We start from the raw sequence: 21587 nt of genomic DNA, 5'->3' as shown, positions 1-21587 counted from the left end.
CTGGCAGCTCATTTTATACTTGTATCACCCTGAGTAAAGCAGTTCCCCTGAGATATTTTATCTTGCTCTAAAATTATGACGTCTAGATCTCATCTCACACATGCATCGGGGAAAAGGCCTGCATGCATTCACCATATCTTTACCCCTTGTAATTTTGTATATCTTTATTCTAGGGATAAAGTCTTAATCTATTCAACTCAGATCCTCAAGTCGCAGCAAATCTGTTCAAATTTTCTCTGCACTCTTTAAGCTTATTTGTATCTTTCCTATAAGTAGTTAACCAGAAAGGCACACAATATCCCCATAGCTGGCCTCACCAATATCATGTACAACTCAAAATAACATCCCAGCCCCTTTACTCAAGTGCCCTGATTTATGAAGACCTATGTGGCAAAAACTCTCTTTATGGTCCCAACTAGCTGTAGCACCATGTTCGTGGAATATGTACTCCCAGATTCTATTGTATACATCAGTGCCCTACTGTAGGAAGGGCACTGATTGTAAGTCTTACCCAGGTTTGTACTTTCAAAGTGCAACATTGCGCACAATTCTGCATTAAATTCCATCCACCATCTTCCAGCTCATTTTCCCAGCTGGTCCACATCACTTTTCAAGTTTTGATAGCTTACCTCTCTGTCCACTATGCCCCACTCTTGGTGTCATCCACAAATTTGCTGATCCAGTTTACCACATTATCATCTAACTCATTGATAGAGATGATAAACAACAGTCGACCCAGCACCAATCCCTGGGCACACCACTAGTTACAGGCCTCCTCAGTCAGGGAGGCAACCATCTAACACTACTTTCTGGCTGTGCCTTTGTAAGCTAAAGTTAAATCTAAAATAAAAACAGAAAATTTTGGAAACATTCAGCAGATCAAATAACATTTAAGGAAAGAGAAAATGAGTTAACATTTTATGTCTGAGACTCTTCATCAGAAGTGGTTACTTTCCATCAAATGTTGTTGACTTATTAAACCTAAAAGGTTCTTAACTGGCAAGCTTCATTTTTAAGCTGACACAACAGAGGATAAGCACAAAAGAACGTTTTCCACCTACTCCACCTCTTAACTATTAAATGGACTTCAGAATGGTATCGGTGGTACCATAAAATGTTGTTGTCTTAGAAAACCTGCAAGGTTCTTAACTGGCAAGCTTTTTTTAAGCTGACACAACAGAGGATAAATGCCAGGGAACATTTTTGACCTACCCTACCCCTTAATTATTAAATGAAGTTCAGAAAGGTCCCGATGGAGTACCTGGTAGGGCTCATAAAACCTGTGCCAACCGACTCGCGGGAGTATTCAAGGACATTTTCAACCTCTCACTGCTACGGGTGGAAGTTCCCACTTGCTTCAAAAAGGCAACAATTCTACCAGTGCCTAAGAAGAATAATGTCGGTTGCCTTAATGGCTATCACCCGGTAGCACCTCATATCAACAGTGATGAAATGCTTTGAGAGGTTGGTCATGACCAGACTGATCTCCTGCCTCAGCAAGGACCTGGACCCATTGCAATTTACCTATCACCACAATACGTCAATGGCAGATGCAATCTCAATGGCTCTCCACACGGCTTTAGACCACCTGGACAACACAAACACCCACGTCAGGATGCTGTTCATTGACTACAGCTCAGCATTTAATACCATTATTCCCACAATCCTGATGGAGAAGTTGTAGAATCTGGGCCTCTGTAACTCCCTCTGCAATTGGATCCTTGACTTCCTAACCGGAAGACCATAATCTGTGCAGATTGTGATAACATATTCTCCTCGCTGACAATCAACACTGGCACACCTCAGGGGTCTGTGCTTAGCCCACTGCTCTACTCTCTATATACACATGACTGTGTGGCTAGGCATAGCTCAAATACCATCTATAAATTTGCTGATGATACAGCCATTGTTGGTAGAATCTCAGGTGGTGATGAGAGGGCGAACAGGAGTGAGATATGTCAACTGGTGGAGTGGTGCTGCAGCAAAAACCTGGCACTCAACGTCAGTAAGACAAAAGAGCTGATTGTGAACTTCTGGAAGGGTAAGATGAAGGAACACATACCAATCCTTATAGAGGGATCAAAAGTGGAGAGAGTGAGCAGCTTCAAGTTCCTGGGTGTAAGGATCTCTGAGGATCTAACCTGGTCCCAACATATCGATGTAGTTATAAAGAAAGCAAAACAGCGGCTTTACTTTATTAGGAGTTTGAAGTGACTTAGCAAGTCAATAAATACACTCAAAAACGTCTATAGTTGTACCGTGGAGAGCATTCTGACAGGCTGCATCACTGTCTGGTATGGAGGGGCTACTGCACAGGACAGAAAGAAGCTGCAGCAGGTTGTATATCTAATCAGCTCCATCTTGGGTACTAGCCTACAAAGTACCCAGGACATCTTCGGGGAGCAGTGTCTCAGAAAGGCAGCGTCCATTATTAAGGACGTCTAGCACCCAGGGCATGCCCTTTTCTCACTGTTACCATCAAGTAGGAGGTACAGAAGCTCGAAGGCACACACTCAGCAATTCAGGAACAGCTTCTTCCCGTCCGATTCCTAAATGGACATTGAACCTTTGGATACGACCTCACCTTTTTAATATATGGTATTTCTGTTTCTGTACGTTTTTTAAAATCTATTAAATATATGTAATTGATTTACTTGTTCATTCATTATTATTTTCCTCTGCTGGATTATGTTTTGCATTGAATTGCTGCTGCTAAGTTAACAAATTTCACGTCACATGCCGTTGATAATAAACCTGATTCTGATTCAGTGAAATCTGTGGCCTTAAGATTTCTTTTTCTTCAACGATATTAGGAAACCAAGAAGAATAACAATCTGTTTTTAAAAAAAAATTCCATCAGATTCTTTTAAAATTTTCAACTTGCACGTGGGATTTGAACTCACTTTATTTGACCTTATATTCTCCATAGAATTATCGTCTTTACTTTCCAAATTCAAGTCTCGGGCTTTAGTCCAGGAAAATAACCAACCCGCTACCGTAGTCACCACAGGCATTGGACGTTTCACTGTGAATATGCTTTGAAATCATTCGGTAAATACTTAATGTTGTCCCTAGCTTTGGTGCCATTCACTTATTTAATGCTAAAATTCCGGACAGTAAACTAACAAATCGGTACATCAGTAATTCAAAGAAAGTCAACTTGTATACATTTTGGTCCGGGATTGTAGATGTCGATTATTGTTCTACAACACATACGGACTTGGGTTCAAAACCTACCGTTTATCGGGAAGAAACAGAAGAGAAACTGAATGCTATTTGTTTTATGTCATCTTTAAGGTGAATTAATAGGACGCCCTCTCCAGTCAAATGCAACAAAGGACCAGGTTATATTTTACCTGTCTCTTTCTACAACCTAATTTATGCAAATCTCTGCATTATCAATCGAAAACCTACAGTAAATGAAGATGATTCGTTCTCTAAACTTCACATCTCGTAGAAGCTCATGTTGCCAGTTGTATTTAGGGACACTTTCCGAGTGAATAATACTGAAATCGTGGCGCCACCCTGTACACCAGTTCTAGAGACTAACCACCGAATCACTGGCAACTATTTTAACAGATGATCTCGCTATTTCGAAAAGCCTTAACTGGATTCTCCAAAAACGTTTGAATATTAGAAGGGTAGAATTGAACTTGTTGGCAGTTTGAACGCTTTCGCTATATATGTATATGTGTGTGTATATATATATATATATATATATAAGCGGAATTTATGCTTCTTGGTATCCTTGTCGAATTAATCCTTGGCGAGGAAGGTGTAAAACACGTCGTATTGGGTGGGTCAGATCCGCAAGAAAGTGCAAAAATGTTTGGATGCACGGGGCTGTGAATGTTGCGCCGGCGTAGTATCGAGGGTGTGCGCCTGTTGAATTCTTGCCCGGGTCTGTGTGAAACAAAAGGATGAAACGCCTGTGCAGAGTCGGTGATGCAGCCACGTTAATCGAGCAGGGAAGGAGGCGGAGCAGCGGTGAGGAGCTGAAAATCGACTCCATCCTCTCAGGAGCCGAACCCAGACCGAGCAGTAGCAGGAAGTTTTTTGTGTCCAACCCCCTCCCCACCACCACACCCTCCCCTCCCCCCTCACCCCTTCCCCCTCCCCCCCACCCCAGGCACTGTTAAAAAGAGCGCGTTTCCCCGGAAGTGAGTGCCAGTCTAGGAGGGGGGCTGTCGCCTGTTCAAACATGGCTGCAAAGTCGGACGGGACGGGAGTGACGGCGTTCGCTTCCTCGCAGAATTTAGGTCAACACCCAGCCGAGAGCGAGGAGAGGAGCCCGGCGGCGGCCTTTGGAGCCCCGGTGCCGGGCGAGCAGGACTCCAGCTGCTGCCACAGCTCGTGTGTGCACTCGGTGATCCGCCAGCGCCAGGAGTACTCGCTGGCCGACTGCTGCTGGGTCTTGGGCGCGCTGCTTGTCTTCTTCTCGGACGGGGCCACCGACGTCTGGCTGGCCGTGGACTATTACTTCCAAGGGGACTTCTGGTGGTTCGGGCTGACGCTTATTTTTGTGGTGGTGCCTTCTCTGGTGGTGCAGGTGTTGAGTTTCAGGTGGTTCGTCTATGACTATTCGAGCGGTAGCGGTGCCCGAGCCCGGACGGCAGCGGGAGGTGAAGCTGCCGCCACCGAGGAGGCAGCCGATCACTTCAGCACCAAGGAGAGCGAAGCGAAGCAGCGCCGGGATGCAGTCGCTTCGCCTTGTTGCCGGTTGTGTATGTGGTTCTTCCAGTCTCTCGTTCACATCCTGCAGCTCGGACAAGTCTGGAGGTAAAACTGCAACACTCCATTTAAACCAGCTAGTTTAATACACAACTCTATTGCAACCATATAATTCAATTTTGCTATTTTGAATCCAAATTGACAACTTGCAATTCAGGGTTTGAGGTGTTATTCAGTAGAGGGGGTGGTGTAATCCACATTTAATGAAGAAATTGTGGATGCCATGTGTTAATCTTTGAGCTAGGAGATCTTAGATTAATCTGATTTCGTTTATTAAAAGGTAGTTAACAAAGGATTTTTGAAGGAATTAATTTTTCCTATGTGAGCTCATGTCTGCAATTATCTTCAAAATATATGGGGTTATTTTTTGGGGGGATATTCATATATTTGAGCTGTTCATGTATCAGTATTCGTAACCGTTTTTCGCTAGTACTGTACTGGTAACAGTGCAGACTATCTTTGAATTAAGCGTTACTGAGGTAGCGAGAGAGGTAAAGTGATAAAAATAGACCTGCAACTTCACAATATTATCATAGCTTGTTAAAAAGGGGATCATTACTGATTTAAAACATAGTGATTTGAAAATGCCAATTCCAGAATTTCTTCTAATTTACAAGAAAAGGCTATTTCCTCCTCCTAGCTTCTACCAGAATAGGCTTTTTTTTTAATAGGCATTGGGTGAATACTTGAGTATTTTAGTTGCATTTTTAAAAAAAATCATTGACCTCTTTATTTCCAAGAATCCAAAGGATTTACACTGGTGAAGTAAATCAGGAACATGTGTGCTCCAGGGAGAGCCATGATAAGATACATTATAAATTAAATTTTTGCTAACTACTCTGCAAGAATAAACGAATAGGAAACTAGTCTTGAGATGTCTTATCATAATGAGTATTGATAAGTACTTCAATTATTAATGTAAATATTAAATATTTTTGCATGCGCATTAATCAAGTTTATATTGGATGATACCTTACCCTACCTTTATTCTTGGTAATTCATATTTTATACTTTTCAGTTTGGAGTTCAATAGCTGAGTTAACTAAGTGCCAAAACATAATACAAAATGAGAAGTATTTTACCCATCTAGTAGGCCCTTCAGATGATGAATTTAGAAACCAAGTACCATTTTGAAGTTGCATAATTTGCAGATGCTGATGAGTAAATTTCCTGTTGTTTCTTTCTCATTCCATAATGTGTGAACAAGTGTGCCTTCCTGCTTACAGAATCTTTCCAAATAAAGGATGGATCAAAATCTTCCTTATAACTTTTTAAAACAATAACTAAAATACAGGTGCAGTATTTTATATATTTTTTTGACTTTGGATAATTGGAAATTGGATTCCTTAATTACGACACAATATAATTATCTTTTGTAGTTTCATTTGTTAAACCATAAATTTAAAAATGTATTCTACGTTACAAATACCTTAACTACGCTGATGGATTATTGGGTTAAGGTTTATATGGAAATATTTATTGGACTGAATTAGCTGCTTAAATAGATGTTATCATGGGTAAACTTAAAATAAAAGTTTGTGACCATGGTCGGATACCAGTATACTTAGATTATTAAGTTGCTTTCCTTAGTTAGTGCAGATCAAAGTATTATTTTGTTTTCTGACACTGGACCAGATTGTTTGAAGAATGAATGACACTCCATTTGTATTTAAATGCCATGAAAATATATTACTGATTCTAGTTTGTACAGAATATTAACTTTGCTTTATAAAGAAATGCATTTATAATTTTATCAAGTGAGTATGTAATTTGATGCTCTGTATATGATGGTAAGTGTTTTAAGAATACACCATACTGAAAAAAGCACTATTATTGTTCAGTTTGACATATACAAACCAGCTGAATGTAATGGAAACTTTAGTGCCTTTGCACGCCCTGCTTTTGGAGCTTATTCAGTCCTAGATACAAACATAGTTCAACTCCATTGTAGATGGTTAGAGTTATATTAAGGGTGGGATCTGGGATAAATTTATGCATAAATGAATGAATATTGTATAAATGCATAAATATTTTATAAAAGAAGTTCGTGCATTTGGCACTGACCATCTCAGTGAGAATCTGTAGAGGTTTGAGGAATCGGACATCAATGGAAATGTAGGAAGGATATGGTAATGGATAGATGGTTAAGGCAGAAAAGAAGAGGTTTTTGTTTAGGATACCTAGTCTGCCTGTATGTGATCTCAAAGTGTTCAATCACAGAACCTCATAGTCAAAATGGAATTGAATTTTGAGGATATCTTCAAGGCAGAATGATGACTAAATTTGAAGGCATTCTGATCTTGTAAGGAAACCATAATTTGAGGCCATAATCTTCATTCAAATTGGAGTTTATGGTTCTCAAGGTCTGATGTTTTAAGAAATAATAGATGAATCTGAATCAGCCCATTATAAAAACCTATTAAGATTCTGACCCAAGGTGTTGGGATTAAACATGTTTTTTAAAAAAGTAATTATGGTTTAAAAACTTGCTTCTGAGCAAAAATAAAAACTAAGTGCAGAAGGAATGACTTCCAGAAATTATAGTAGTGTGTAAGTGGTTCATGGTGCCACATTCTTCTGATTACTTTTTTTTTGCCATGAACTGTTTATGGAGTTAAAGAACAAGGGCAATGGCATATGTATATCTTCCCCTCTTGAATGAGGGAACATCTAGAGCAAAACTTAAAGATCCAAGCTGCAGGAAGAGCACATTTGGTGAATTGTGGCTTTTAATGATACTTTGCCACATTGACATAAATTGTTTAAATACTACTTTTGAGACATTAAAGCTGTAGAAAATTGTAGTTCAACATTTGATGGTCACCAATTACATGTGGGTGACTTGTACAGAAACATCTTGGGAATAGTTATGTTACATGTGAGGTATCATTATTCTCCATTATCAGATCTGGGTTGTAATTATTATACTCACCAATGCAGCTGCTGCTGTTTTTAAAGAAAGAAAACATTAATTTGCCGTGCATTTATTGAAATTGATTTAATAGTGAAAAGGTACTGTTGTTTATTGTTTACATAAAAATTATGGGCATTAGTAAAGCATTATTGGATTCTAAATATATTTGAATAAAATTTCTAATTGCTGTATTCACAGTTAAGTGAAAATTAAAGCAGAATATACTTTATAACATTATGGGTATCTGTATTGCATCAATGTAAACCTGAAAATTTATGGATATTCTTATTAATGTTTAGGAATCAAGTATATCCTTTTTTTTCTAATAAGCAGACATTTCTCTGGAAAATTAGTGCAATTTAGCATCAAAAATTAGCTATGACATAGAAGGCCATTCATTCCATTTTCTCTTCCTGATTTTAGTTGGAACATTGTCATAAATCGTAATTCTTAACTCTTTTGTAGTAGCTATTAACATTAATTTACTCTTTAATTCCTATTCAATTCACTTTTGAAAGCCCTGATTCACTCTGTATTCACCAAATGAAAACTTAAGATGATATTCACCAATGATATTAGTTTTGGGGAAGGAAAAGAAATGCTTTTCTGACAGTTTTTCTATCTGCCTCTTAAATGTTCTTTTCACCAATTACTTTAAAATTGTTTTCTCTGATGCTTAACTATCTCTTTACTTACCCCATGTTCTCTAAATATCAGGTTTTTACATACTTCAATCAAATCTTCCTTTTGATTTTCTTTTGCTCGAAAGAGCACCACCTTTGGTTTAACCTTGTAGAGGAAATGCACCCTCCATGGAATTATTGTGATAAATAGTCATAGTCAGAAAAGCACGGCCCATCAAGTATTCACTGGCCATCAAACATTGATTTAAATTAGTCTGATTTTGTTCTTCTGACATCCTCATCAAATCCCTCCCCCACTCCACAGATTCTACAATTTGCCAATATAGAGGGACTGTTAACCTACCTGCATGTCCTTGGGTATATAGGAGGAAACTAGAGCCTTTGGAAAAGAAAATCAATGCAGTCATGGGGAAAATACGAACTACTTTGGAACAACTGGAGGTCAGGATTGAACCCAGATCACTGGAGCTGAGAAGCAGTAGCTCTACTAGCCGTGCTATCATAGCCACCCCTATTTCTATATACTCCGCAATGCATTATACATTTCGTTAGGTGTGGTAAATGAACTGGGATTCAGTAGTGGCTGAACTAGGATTTTATAAAGGTTTGTTTGTAATCTCCCTACTTGTTAATTCTACTTTCTGACATTGCATGTGAAGCCCAGAGTTGTGTTTTCTTTACTAAAACCCTTTAAATGGCATTTGGCTATACAGTAAAGCTTATAAACTGTTAAGTTTTGGACTTGTGAACTGCCAGATTTTCCAGACTGCTGGATGTTATGTATTTTAAAACCTGAGCACATCTTTATTTCACATTTTTTTTAATGTTTTACATTACACATGTATTGTACATTTACCAGTGAGTTTGCAGAGGGCAGGAAATACCCCATATAAGGTGCTCCGGCTGCAAATCAATGCACACTGGTATTCCTGAACCCATTTCTTTTGGGCGATACATCAAATCCACTGTCTTGGATACCAGCCAGGCTAATGCCAGATCTTCTTGCACACTCTCCTTGGGTCTGGATCCCCACCTTAACATTCTGAACTACTGAGTGAGCATGTGCTAATCCATCAGGTTTTCAAAACAATCAGATGCTGAAATTTCACTGTTTGCACCCAGATACTCCTATTTCACACCCTCAGAACTTTAACATTTAATCTGTTTTCTTTGTCCTGTCTGTTACAGTGTTTCAATTTTCTTTTTTCTGTGTTAAATTCCATTTTCTACTTTTCATCTTTTAACTTTCTCCTCATAGTTTGCTACGATCCTTTATTGCATGGAAACGGGCCCTTCTGCACGCTGGGTCTAAGCCAACAAGCAAACAACCCTTACACTCAAATCCCAGTTTCTTGCCGTAGTGTTGCTCTTGTTTTAAATAAGCCTCCAGCTTTAGTGCTGTTTGACACTTCACTTGGTTCATCCGTATCCAAATTCCACACACTTTCAGTCTAGCTAGTCACTAGTATTGACTCTGGTGCCAAAGAACCACTAGTGGACAGTAAGCATTTCTTTAGTAGGAGTTATCCCTTACAACTAGCACTTAATCCCATGTCTGTCAGGAGCAGCAAGTGCAGGAGGGGAACACTCAAGGTAGCACAGTTAGTGGATAGACAAAGACATTTTACCTTCAATAAATATCATTTAAGGCCTTCTTTATTATTAAAAAGATAATGAATACTGCTAATTAAAGTTGAAGGATGAAGTTACTGAGCTGTTTCATTGATATTTTTTTCCACAGTGGAGAATTGAATCCATGTAGTATGCTTTCCACGTTTTACAATTAGCAATTTAGTGAAGACCCAAAACTAGGAGGTAGCATGTCCATGTATTTTCTCTTAAATCTGTGCTTTGCGAAATCTTGTTCTAAAGATTGTACAGTCTTTAAGCTGCATGGCATTTCTTAATTCTTTGATTTTTAAAACAATTACAGCTTTAGACTAATAATAGCAGATCAGGAGTGCAATAAAATGTGCTTGTAGCTCAACTATAATGAACAGTTCCTTTTTTAATTAACAATTCAAAATATGTAATTAATATCTTGGATTCATCCCCAGAATTATTGTATAATAACAGTGATTCACATCCTCCAATTTTGTCTGGACATTACATTTCTAACTCGATTAAACTAATTGACTTTCTATTCTCAATGAAAGCTGGACTTACAAGACAGTTCAATAATAATGTAATGATTAAGATGCAGATCTTTGTTTGCAGTCACTGCTATGTTATTCAAATGTGAACTTGCTACAAAGTGATAATTGTCTATTTCAGCTGTTTAATAAAAAGTACAAGAGAAATGCAGCTACCCCTGTATTTCTGGCCAGGATTTTGTGATCAATGGTGAATGTACAACTCCAGCCTTTCAATGCACTTACAATTGCTCTCAGACTTTCAAGGGACTTTGATGTACTTCCAAATGTGTGGTACAAATGCAGTGATATTTCCAGGGGATTTAAATACAGCGTGGGTAATGGTTAAGATAATATACTGATCAGAATGAAGGATCCTTACTAAGGCATGCAGAGGCTAAAACAGGATTTGCAAGTTAGAATGCTTTATTCAATAATAAATGTACAGGAAATCAGATAGTGAGGAAAATATTGAATTAACAGAAGAAGACACTCTAAAAAGCATTTAGAACTAGAAATCTGGCAATGTATTGCTGTTTATTAAGCACAGAGCTATTGAAAAGTACACTTCTGGAGTGAATGTTAATCGCACTTTCCAGGGTTTGTTTTTTGTTCTTATGGAAATTCAACCGGACATTTTTCAGTGTGAGTTATCCTTGAGCGTTTGACATTATTTCCATTCTGAATAATATCTCATGCAACTTGTTGAGAAAAATATTTGATGTTGGGAGGGTGCAGGTTTTTGTGCATTCCTGGAACAGTCAAGTTTTCATTGTACTAGAGTTCTTCTAATGACTTTCTCTCTTTTGAGTACAGGTCAAACAAGCCCTCATCAAAATCGGGTTTAATATCACCGAAATGTGTCGTGAAATTTGTTAACTTTGCTGCAGCAGTTCAATGCAATACATAATAGAGAAAAAAACTGAATTACTGTAAATATATTAAAATATATATTGTTGAAAAAAAACAAAAATATAGTGAGATAGTGTTCATGGGTTCAATGTCCGTTCAGAAATTGATAGTAAGGGGAAGTAGCTGTTCCGGAATTATTGAGTGTGTGCCTTCAGGCTTTCTTATCTCCATCCTGATGGAAACAATGAGAAGAGGGCATTTCCTGGGTGATTATAAGTCCTTAATGATGGATGCTGCCTTTTTGAGGCACCATTCCTTGAAGATGTCAATGTCTTCCTTTAGTTAATACCCCAGGCCATACACCGCTGGATCCCTGCCCTTTGTCTCAGATGACATATTTCCTCTGTCCATTCCAAAGTGTGTATGTTACTTTCTGTCTCGTGATCCGCTGAAATGTGCACATTCTAAACAATTGATGCACTTCCCAATGGCCGGATAGAAATCCATTTGTTGGCTTGGGGACATTTAGCAGGGGCTTGTCTAGCATTCATCTTCTCCACTGATTACATTCATGGATAATAAAAGGTTAGGAATGTGTCAGATCTTCCAGGGGATGAGAGGTAAAATGGATCATTGCTTAACTGAGGTTGACTGTCTAAAGTAATTTTGTTGTTCAAGATGACATTTGAAGCTACAGCTTCCTATTTGGTGATAACTAATTAGCAGTACTGCACATTGACTTGCTATGAAATGGCAGTTTAAAAAATTTGCATTTAAACTCTTCTGGACCAGGAATTTCCTTGGGCTACTGTTTTATTAGATATTCAAATGTTCAATCATACTCTAAACTGTGGTCCAGGTGCTGAGTTAGAAACTGACTTTCATTGTTAAGGTCATCTGGAATCACTTGAGTAGAAATGCTAAGCAGCATTGTGATTACAGCTACATTATTAGGATCACTTCATGTTTAAAGAAGCTTGCTATCATTTTATTTCTGCATTGGCCATGTCCGTTGTGTGTTTAAAATTTGTAATACAAAAAGAGCTGCACAAATTCTTACTGTACTGTATGGTCTTATTTTAGTAGGTTCATGTATCTTTACATAAAACACTAAGACAACTGTGCTGCTCCAAAGAGCACTATATGAGGTCATTCTTACCCTCAGTTTTTAGGCTCTATAATGAGTCAACCTGTAGCCAGGGAATTGATGACCCCTTCCTATTAGATTGTTTGAGGTAACTTATTCTTTCTTGCTTCTCTTCTAATATTTGTATATCTGTGCACTTATAGTGCTACTGTGACACTGTAATTTCCTTTGGGATAAATAAAGTATCTCTCCATCCAATTTTAAATGGTTGAAAATATTGTGTGAATCTGAACAGTTCAACTTCAGCATTACTAATGCAAGTCATTTCTTTGGGATTGACCATAACAATTGGCATAGCAAAAATAATAAACACAAGAGATTCTGCAGATGCTGGAAATCCAGAGCAACACATGCAAAATTCTGGAGGAACTCAGCAGGTCAGGCAGCATCTTTGGAAATGAATAAACAGTCAATGTTTCTGGCCAAGACCCTTCTTCAAGACTGGAAAGAAAGAGGGTAAGGGAGGGAGGAAAAGATGGCGGCGCAATGTAGCGCATGCGGCCGTTCCGAATTGATATCGATATGTGTTAACTAGGGGGCCGTGCACAATCCTGATTTGATGGAGACAGCTGTGAGAAGCACTGAGGAACACCTGGAGAAACTTCTGAAATGCCCGCTTCACTGCCGCTGCTACTGTGCGATCGAGAACCAGCGGAGGGGAAGGCCCCAAATCCTCGGCTTTGCCTATTGCCGGGGCTGGGGTCAAAGCGCTCGGCAGAGATGGTGCTCGATGTCGGAGAGCTGGTCGGAGGCTCAGAGTTTTCAGACGGACTCTTGAGTCGGACTGTGGTCGGATGCTTCCAGGATGCTGCATCGGCAAGTTTGCGGCGCTGGAGGTTCACCGTCTGTGTGAGATGATGGGACTTTCGAGAAACTTTGAGACTTTTACCATGCCCATGGTCTGTTCTTATCAAGTTACGGTATTGCTTTGCACTGTTGTAACTATGTTATAATTATGTGGTTTTTGTCAGTTAGTAAGTGGGTTTGTCATGTGTTTCTGTGATATCATTCTGGAAAAACATTGTATCATTTCATAATACATGCATTATTAAATGACAATAAAAGAGGACTGCATGTCCTCATAATCTAAGATGCCAAAATAAAAAAGATACAGGGGAAGGGGAATAACTAGAAGGTGATAGGTGAAGCCAATTGGGTGGGAAAGGTAAAGGGCTAGAGAAGAAGGAATCTGATGAAGAGTGGAGCATGAGAGAAAAGGAAGGACAGTCACCAGGAGGAGATGATAGGCAGGTGAGATGAGGTAAGAGGCCAGAAAATAAGTTCCCAGGAAGGATCCGTGGCTGTGGTGGTGAGTACGTGGCCAATCAGTTGGAGGGCAGCAGAGATCAGAGGGGGAGCAAGGACAGAGGGTCACACTAAACTCCTGTCGAAGAGAAGCTTTAAACTTCTTCAGGAAAGGCATCCCTTGAAGAGACACAGTGGAGTAGTAAATCGTAAACATAAGGGGATTCTACAGATGCTGGAAATTCAGAACAACACACACAAAATGCTGGAGGAATTCAGCAGGTCAGACAGCATCTACGGAAATAAGTAAATCTATGTTTTCAGCTGAGACCCTTCATCAGAACAGAAAAGGAAGGGGGAAGGTATCAGAATTAAAAAGGTGGGGAAGAAGAGGGTAATGGGTGAGGCTAGGTGGATGGGAAAGGTAAAGGGCTGAGATTTTATAAATTATGTCTCCAGATTGACGGCCTTAATTTTTTCTCAAGAGGTGGTGGCTGAGAAATTGCCCTGTGCTGTTTTTTGACATTTAACATGGTACTGAAAATCACTCTTCTGCTGTTGGTGGAAGTCACAAAGAGCAAGAGGTTGCAATGTGAGGTTCACAGAACAGCATTCTTTCAGTAACAACACACTAAAACCGATGGTGTCATTTTTAGGATCGAGTTCCATTGTATTGCAAGTACTCATAGTTCTAACAGTGTCACACAGCAGGAGTGTTTCTTTGCAGGTGGTTCTGAAGTAGGCACACCACAAAACAAGTTCCTGTCTTTCAACTATGACAACATACTGTGAATGAGAAAATATCCAATGTGCAATGGTGAGAGCTCGGCAGAAAAGGACTCCTGCAGGCCAGAGAAGCTGAGGCAATTGGCAGTAGGATGATACTCACAAGAGTTCTCTTTGTGCATAGGGGCCACAGACACTTCCATCAGGTGCAGCTAGCATGGTAGTCACTGTAAAGAAGTGAGCACAGATTGCTGGCATGAGAAAATCCAAGCAACACACAAAATGCTGGAGGAGCTCAGCAGGCCTGACAGCATCTTTGGAAAAGACTAAACAGTCGGCTGGAGTCCTGTTGAAGGATCTTGGTCCGAAACGTTGACTGTTTACACTTTTCCATAGATATTGCCTAGCCTGCTGGGTTCCTCCAGCATTTTGTGTGTGTTCTTTGATTGCTGGCATTATCACGGGAGCAGGATTTCAGTGAGAAGAATAAGAAGCAATTAAAACTAAGAATTTTAAAAGGATCAGCAGGAACAACATTGGTGAATACTGAATTTTGAAGGTGGCAGGGCAAGTTGAGAGGACATTTTTTTAAAATAATGCATTCAGGATCTTTGAGTTTATTAATGGAAGGTTCGAGAACGAGCTGACAAAAGCCAAGTGTTTAGAAATACAATGCTCAGGAACCAGTAGTATCAATTGTTTAATTATGGATTCCAGATTTTAGGGGGAATATTTTACTAGATTGAACCAAGAAAGCAGTTAACATTTGAGGAGATTGAATCAACAAGACCTGTTCTAACAACAATGGTTAAGGAGAGATTGGATGGAGGTGTTCAAACTTGAGAATGAATTTATATAAATAATGAAAAACTAGAGGGGGAAGGTTTGGTAACTGTCAAATGTTTTGTTTTCCAATGGGCTGAAGGAAAAGTAACAAAGTGTCCTGTCCTTTTATATAGAGCTTGAATGACCTTTCCAATGCAGCAAACTGTGAGCCGTTGCACTGATTAGCTACAGCAGCTTGGAATGACCCCGAGGCTAGGAAGCTGAGTGTAACCATAGCCCTGACTTCGATGGGCAAAGCAGTCAAGAGACGTATTTGATTGCATTTAAGGTCATAAATGGTCAGAGATCTGTGGGGATAAATAATCCAGCTTCTGTTGGCTCTTTAACGAGCATGAATTCTGGGGAACTCCTAGTTGCTCTACAAATGGTCATTTTCAGATACTGAGGTTAAAAAATTTTGTGGTCAAGTTCTGTATTTCATTACCACTGACGACATTGGGGAAGTTTATTGGAGATGGGGAGGAGTATAAATTTGGTTGAAGAATGAAGAAACAAATATCCCAATAACCACAGTAGCACCTAAAAATGTTGATAAAATTATTGTGACACCTTGATAGCCAGATTATTTTCTTCCTCCAGCAGCAAACCAACTATTTAACCAAACTAGTTTCTAAATTGGCTTCCTAATTTGATTTTAAAAGATACAGCACTGTAACAGACTCTTGGGGCCCAACAAGTCTGTGCTGCTTTAATACACCCATGTGACTAATTAACTTCCTAACTCCATAAGACATAAGAGCAGAATTAGGCTATTTGGCCCATCGATTCTGCTTTGCCATTTAAACACATCTGATCCTTGTTTCCCCTGCTCAGCTCCACACCCTGGCCTCCACCCTGTAACCTTTGATGCCTTGTCCAATTAAGAACCTGTCAAGCTCTGCCTTAAATACACCCAATGACCTGGCCTCCACAGCTACCTGTGGTAATAAATTCCAGAAATTCACCACCTCTGGGTTTTAAAAAAAATTCTCCACATCTGTTTTAAAGGGACACCGCTCTATCCTGGACTTCCCCCACCATGAGAAACATCCTTTCCACATCTACTCTGTCTAGGCCTTCCAACATTTGAAAGGTTTCAATAAGATCCCCCCTCATCCTTCTAAATTCCAGTGAGTACGGACCCAGAATTATCAAACATTCCTTGTATGATAATACTTTCATTCCTGGAATCATCCTTGTGAACCTCCTCTGAACCCTCTTCAATGTCAGTGCATCTTTTTTCAGATGAGGTTCCCAAAATTATTCACAATACTCAAGGTGAGGCCTTAAAAGGTGAGTGCCTTTTAAAGCCTCAGAACTACAGGGGGACCAATGTCCTTTCAGGGAGGTTTGTTAGTGCTATTGGGGAGGCTTTAAACTAGATTTGCAGGGGGATGGGAACCAGAGTGCCAGAGCTGACAGTGTGGCTGGGGTGAAAATAGATGATGTTAAAAGTTCAAGCAAATCCACAAATAGAAATGTTGTGAGTGGTGGTAAAAATCTGAGGTGTATATATTTCAATGCTAGGGGTATTGCGGGGAAGGCGGATGAGTTGAGGGCGTGGATTGACACGTGGAATTCTGACGTTATAGCAATTAGTGAAACTTGGCTACAGGAGGGGCAGGACTGGCAGCTTAATATTCCAGGGTTCCGATGTTTCAAATGTGATCAGGGCAGAGGAATGAAAGGTGGGGGAGTAGCATTGCTTGTTAGGGAAAATATTACAGCAGTGCTCAGGCAGGACAGCTTGTCTACTGAGTCCTTCTGGGTGGAGCTAAGAAACAGGAATGGTATGGCCACATTAGTGGGATTGTATTATAGACCACCCAATAGTCAACGAGAATTGGAAGAGCAAATCTGCAGAGAGATAGCAGGCAACTGCAGGAAACGTAAAGTTGTGGTGGTAGGGGATTTTAATTTTCCATATATTGATTGGGACTCCCATACTGTTAGGGGTCTAGATGGTTTAGAGTTTGTAAAATGTGTTCAGGAAAGTATTCTAAATCAATATATAGAGGAACCAACTAGAGGGGAGGCAATATTGGATCTCCTGTTAGGAAACGAGTTAGGACAAGTAACAGAAGTCTGTGTAGGGGAGCACTTTGGTTCCAGTGATCATAACACCATTAGTTTCAACTTGATCATGGACAAGGATAGATCTGGTCCTAGGGTTGAGGTTCTTAACTGGAAGGCGGCCAAATTTGAAGAAATGAGAAAGGATCTAAAAAGCGTGGATTGGGACAGGTTGTTCTCTGGCAAGGATGTGATCGGTAGGTGGGAAGCCTTCAAAGGAGAAATTTTGAGAGTGCAGAATTTGTATGTTCCTGTCAGGTTTAAAGGCAAAGTGAATAAGAATAAGGAACCTTGGTTCTGAAGGGATATTGCAACTCTGATAAAGAAGAAGAGGGAGTTATATGACATGTATAGGAAGCAGGGAGTAAATAAGGTGCTTGAGGAGTATAAGAAGTGCAAGAAAATACTTAAGAAAGAAATCAGGAGGGCTAAAAGAAGACATGAGGTTGCCTTGGCAGTCAAAGTGAAGGATAATCCAAAGAACTTTTACAGGTATATTAAGAGCAAAAGGATTGTAAGGGATAAAACTGGCCCTCTTGAAGATCAGAGTGGTCGGCTATGTGCGGAACCAAAGGAAATTGGGGAGATCTTAAATAGGTTTTTTGGATCTGTATTTACTAAGGAAACTGGCATGAAGTCTGTGGAATTAAGGGAAACAAGTAGTGAGATCATAGAAACTGTACAGATCGAAAAGGAGGAGGTCCTTGCTGTCTTGAGGAAAATTAAAGTGGATAAATCCCCGGGACCTGACAGGGTGTCCCCTTGGACCCTGAAGGAGACTAGTGTTGAAATTGCAGGTGCCCTGGCAGAAATATTTAAAATGTCGCTGTCTACAGGTGAGGTGCCGGAGGATTGGAGAGTGGCTCATGTTGTTCCATTGTTTAAAAAAGGATCGAAAAGTAATCTGGGAAATTATAGGCCAGTAAGTTTAACGTTGGTAGTAGGTAAGTTATTGGAGGGAGTACTAAGAGACAGAATCTACAAGTGTTTGGATAGACAGGGACTTATTAGGGAGAGTCAACATGGCTTTGTGCGTGGTAGGTCATGTTTGACCAACCAATTGGAGTTTTTCGAGGAGGTTACCAGGAAAGTGGATGAAGGGAAGGCAGTGGATATTGTCTACATGGACTTCAGTAAGGCCTTTGACAAGGTCCCGCATGAGAGGTTAGTTAGGAAAATTCAGTCGCTAGGTATACATGGAGAGGTGGTAAATTGGATTAGACATTGGCTCAATGGAAGAAGCCAAGGAGTGGTAGTAGAGAATTGCTTCTCCGAGTAGAGGCCTGTGACTAGTGGTGTGCCGTGCCACAGGGATCAGTGCTGGGTCCAGTGTTATTTGTCATCTATATCAATGATCTGGATGCTAATATGGTAAATTAGATCAGCAAATTTGCTGATGATACAAAGATTGGAGGTGTAGTAGAGGTGAGGAAGGTTTTCAGAGCCTGCAGAGGGTCTTGGACCAGCTGGAAAAATGGGCTGAAAAATGGCAGATGGAGTTTAATACTGACAAGTGTGAGGTATTGCACGTTGGAAGGACAAACCAAGGTAGAACATACAGGGTTAATGGTAAGGCACTGAGGAGTGCAGTGGAACAGAGGAATCTGGGAATACAGATACAAAATTCCCTAAAAGTGGCATCACAGGTAGATAGGGTCGTAAAGAGAGCTTTTGGTACATTGGCCTTTATTAATCAAGGTATTGAGTATAAGAGCTGGAATGTTATGATGAGGTTGTATAAGGCATTGGTGAGGCTGAATCTGGAGTATTGTGTTCAGTTTTGGTCACCAAATTACAGGAAGGATATAAATAAGGTTGAAAGAGTGCAGAGAAGGTTTACAAGGATGTTGCCGGGATTTGAGAAACTCAGTTACAGAGAAAGGTTGAATAGGTTAGGACTTTATTCCCTGGAGCGTAGAAGAATGAGGGGAGATTTGATAGAGGTATATAAAAGTATGATGGGTATAGATAGAGTGAATGCAAGCAGGCTTTTTCCACTGAGGCAAGGGGAGAAAAAAACCAGAGGACATGGGTTAAGGGTGAGGGGGGAAAAGTTTAAAGGGAACATTAGTGGGGGCTTCTTCACACAGAGAGTGGTGGGCGTATGGAATTAGCTGCCAGACGAGGTGGTAAATACGAGTTCTTTTTTAACATTTAAGAATAAATTGGACAGATACATGGATGGGAGGTGTATGGAGGGATATGGTCCGTGTGCAGGTCAGTGGGACTAGGCAGAAAATGGTTCGGCACAGCCAAGAAGAGCCAAAAGGCCTGTTTCTGTGCTGTAGTTTCTGTGGTTTCTATGGTTAATCACATTCTTGCTCTTATATTCTAGTCCTCTTGAAATGAATGCTAACATCGCATTTGCCTTCCTCACCACGGACTCTACCTGCAAGTTAACATTGAGAGTGTTCTGCGCAAGGACTCCCAAGTCCCTTTGCATCTCAGATTTTTTTGGATTTTCTCCCCAGTTAGAAAATAGGCTGCACATTTATTTCTACTACCAAAGTGCATGACTATGCATTTTCCAACATTGTATTTTATTTGCTAATCTCTTGCCCATTCTTCTAATCTGTCAAAGTCCTTCTGCAATCTACTTGTTTCCTCAACACTGCTTGCCCCTCCACCAATCTTCATATTATCTTCAAAATAGCAACACAGCCATCTATTCCATAATCTAAATCGTTTATATACAGCATAAAAAAGAAGTGGTCTCAACACTGACCTCAGCGGAACAGCACTAGTCACTGGCAGCCAATCAGAAAAGGATCGTTTCATTCCCACTGGCTGCCTCCTACCAATCAGCCAATGCTCTAACCATGCCAGTAACTTTCCTGTAATACCATGGGCTCTTAACCTGATAAGCAGCCTCAAGTGTGGCACTGTGTCAAAGGACTTGTAAAAGTCGAAATATACAACATCCACTGCATCCCCTTTATCTATTCTACTTGTAATCTCCTCAAAGAATTCCAACAGGTATGTCAGGCAAGATTTTCTCTTAAGGAAACCATGCTTTGTCCTATCTTGTCCTGTGTCACTAATTATTCCATAACCTCATCCTTAATAATTGACTCCAATGTCTTCCCAGCCGTTGAAGTCAGGCTAACTGGTCTATAATTTTCTTTCTGCTGCCTTCCTTCTTTCTTAAAGAGTGGAGTGATATTTGCAGTTTTTCAGTCCTGTGGCATCATGCCAAAGTCTAATGATTTTTGAAAGATCATTACTAATACCTACACAATCTCTACCGCTCCCTCTTTCAGAACCCTCGGGTGCAGTTCATCTGGTCCATGTGACTTGTGTACCTTTTTTAAAAAAAACACATTTCACCTTTTTGAGCACCTTCTTCCTTGTAATAGTAACTGCACTCACCTCTCTTCCCTTGTACCCTTCAACATCTGGCACACTGCTGGTGCCTTCCACAGTGAAGACTGATGCAAAATACTCATTTAGTTCATCTGTCATCTCCTTGTCCCCCGTTATTTTTTTTTCCCTCAGGCCTTATTTTCTTCCAGTCCTATAACTTCTCTCATCTCCCTTTTATTTTGTACATACTTGAAAAAACTTTTACTATCCACTTTGATATTGTTTGCTAGCTTGCTTTCATATTTCATCTTTTCCCTCCTAATTATTCCATGCTTCTTTGTAATGTTGGAAGAAACCCACATGGGCATGGAGAGAAGGTGCAAACTCCTAATAGACAGCAGCAGAATTGAATTCAGGTTGCTGGTATTGTAATAGCCTTACAATGACCATTTTTCTATCATGCTGCCCCAGATTGTATTTCAGCTGCTCAGTAACACTATTGTTCTGAATGTTATTCAGCAGTCTACGATAACTTCTTGGAACAGATGTGCTTTTACTTTTTTTTAAAAAAAATGTAAGTGTATGTTGATTCCAACTGGAATGGAATAGATGCCATAATGCTGAGGGTTAGCATAAATCTTCCATTTACACTAAAAACTATAATTTAAAACCTGACTCATTTTTACAGATGTACAGTACGTTTTTAGGAAAATAACTATGTGGTATGTCTGTTCAGTAATTGACCTGGAGATAAACTGTTATTTACATCAAGAATATCAGGTGGCTTTGAAGAAACAGTTGAGGAATTGCACAGTGGTGCAGCTAGTAGAGCTTCTGCCTCATTATGCCAGTGACCAGTGGACAATCCTGACACTGGTGCTGTTTGTGTGGCTTTACACATTCTCCTTTTGACTGCTGGATTTCCTCCCACATTCCAAAGATTTACAGGTGGTTAGATGAATTGGCCACTGTAATTTGGCACCTGAATATCACTG

At 39.9% G+C, this 21587-nt stretch overlaps 1 protein-coding gene across 1 annotated transcript in view; it reads left to right on the top strand.

Moving 5' to 3' along the window:
- The first annotated feature begins 4171 nt into the window (after positions 1-4171).
- The window catches only part of xkr7b (XK, Kell blood group complex subunit-related family, member 7b), a 253261-nt gene continuing 235845 nt past the window's right edge, over positions 4172-21587 (top strand). Inside the window, exon 1 of the mRNA XM_063030572.1 lies at positions 4172-4779. Within this exon, the coding sequence (XP_062886642.1) occupies positions 4202-4779 (578 nt within the window). The 5' untranslated portion in view covers positions 4172-4201. The remainder of the gene's footprint in view (positions 4780-21587) is intronic.

Source organism: Mobula hypostoma, chromosome 2 (genome assembly GCF_963921235.1).
Source record: "Mobula hypostoma chromosome 2, sMobHyp1.1, whole genome shotgun sequence".
In the NCBI taxonomy this organism is placed as follows: domain Eukaryota; kingdom Metazoa; phylum Chordata; class Chondrichthyes; order Myliobatiformes; family Myliobatidae; genus Mobula; species Mobula hypostoma.
Note: the sequence above shows the minus strand (reverse complement) of the source record. Positions and strands in the feature narration are given on the sequence as shown.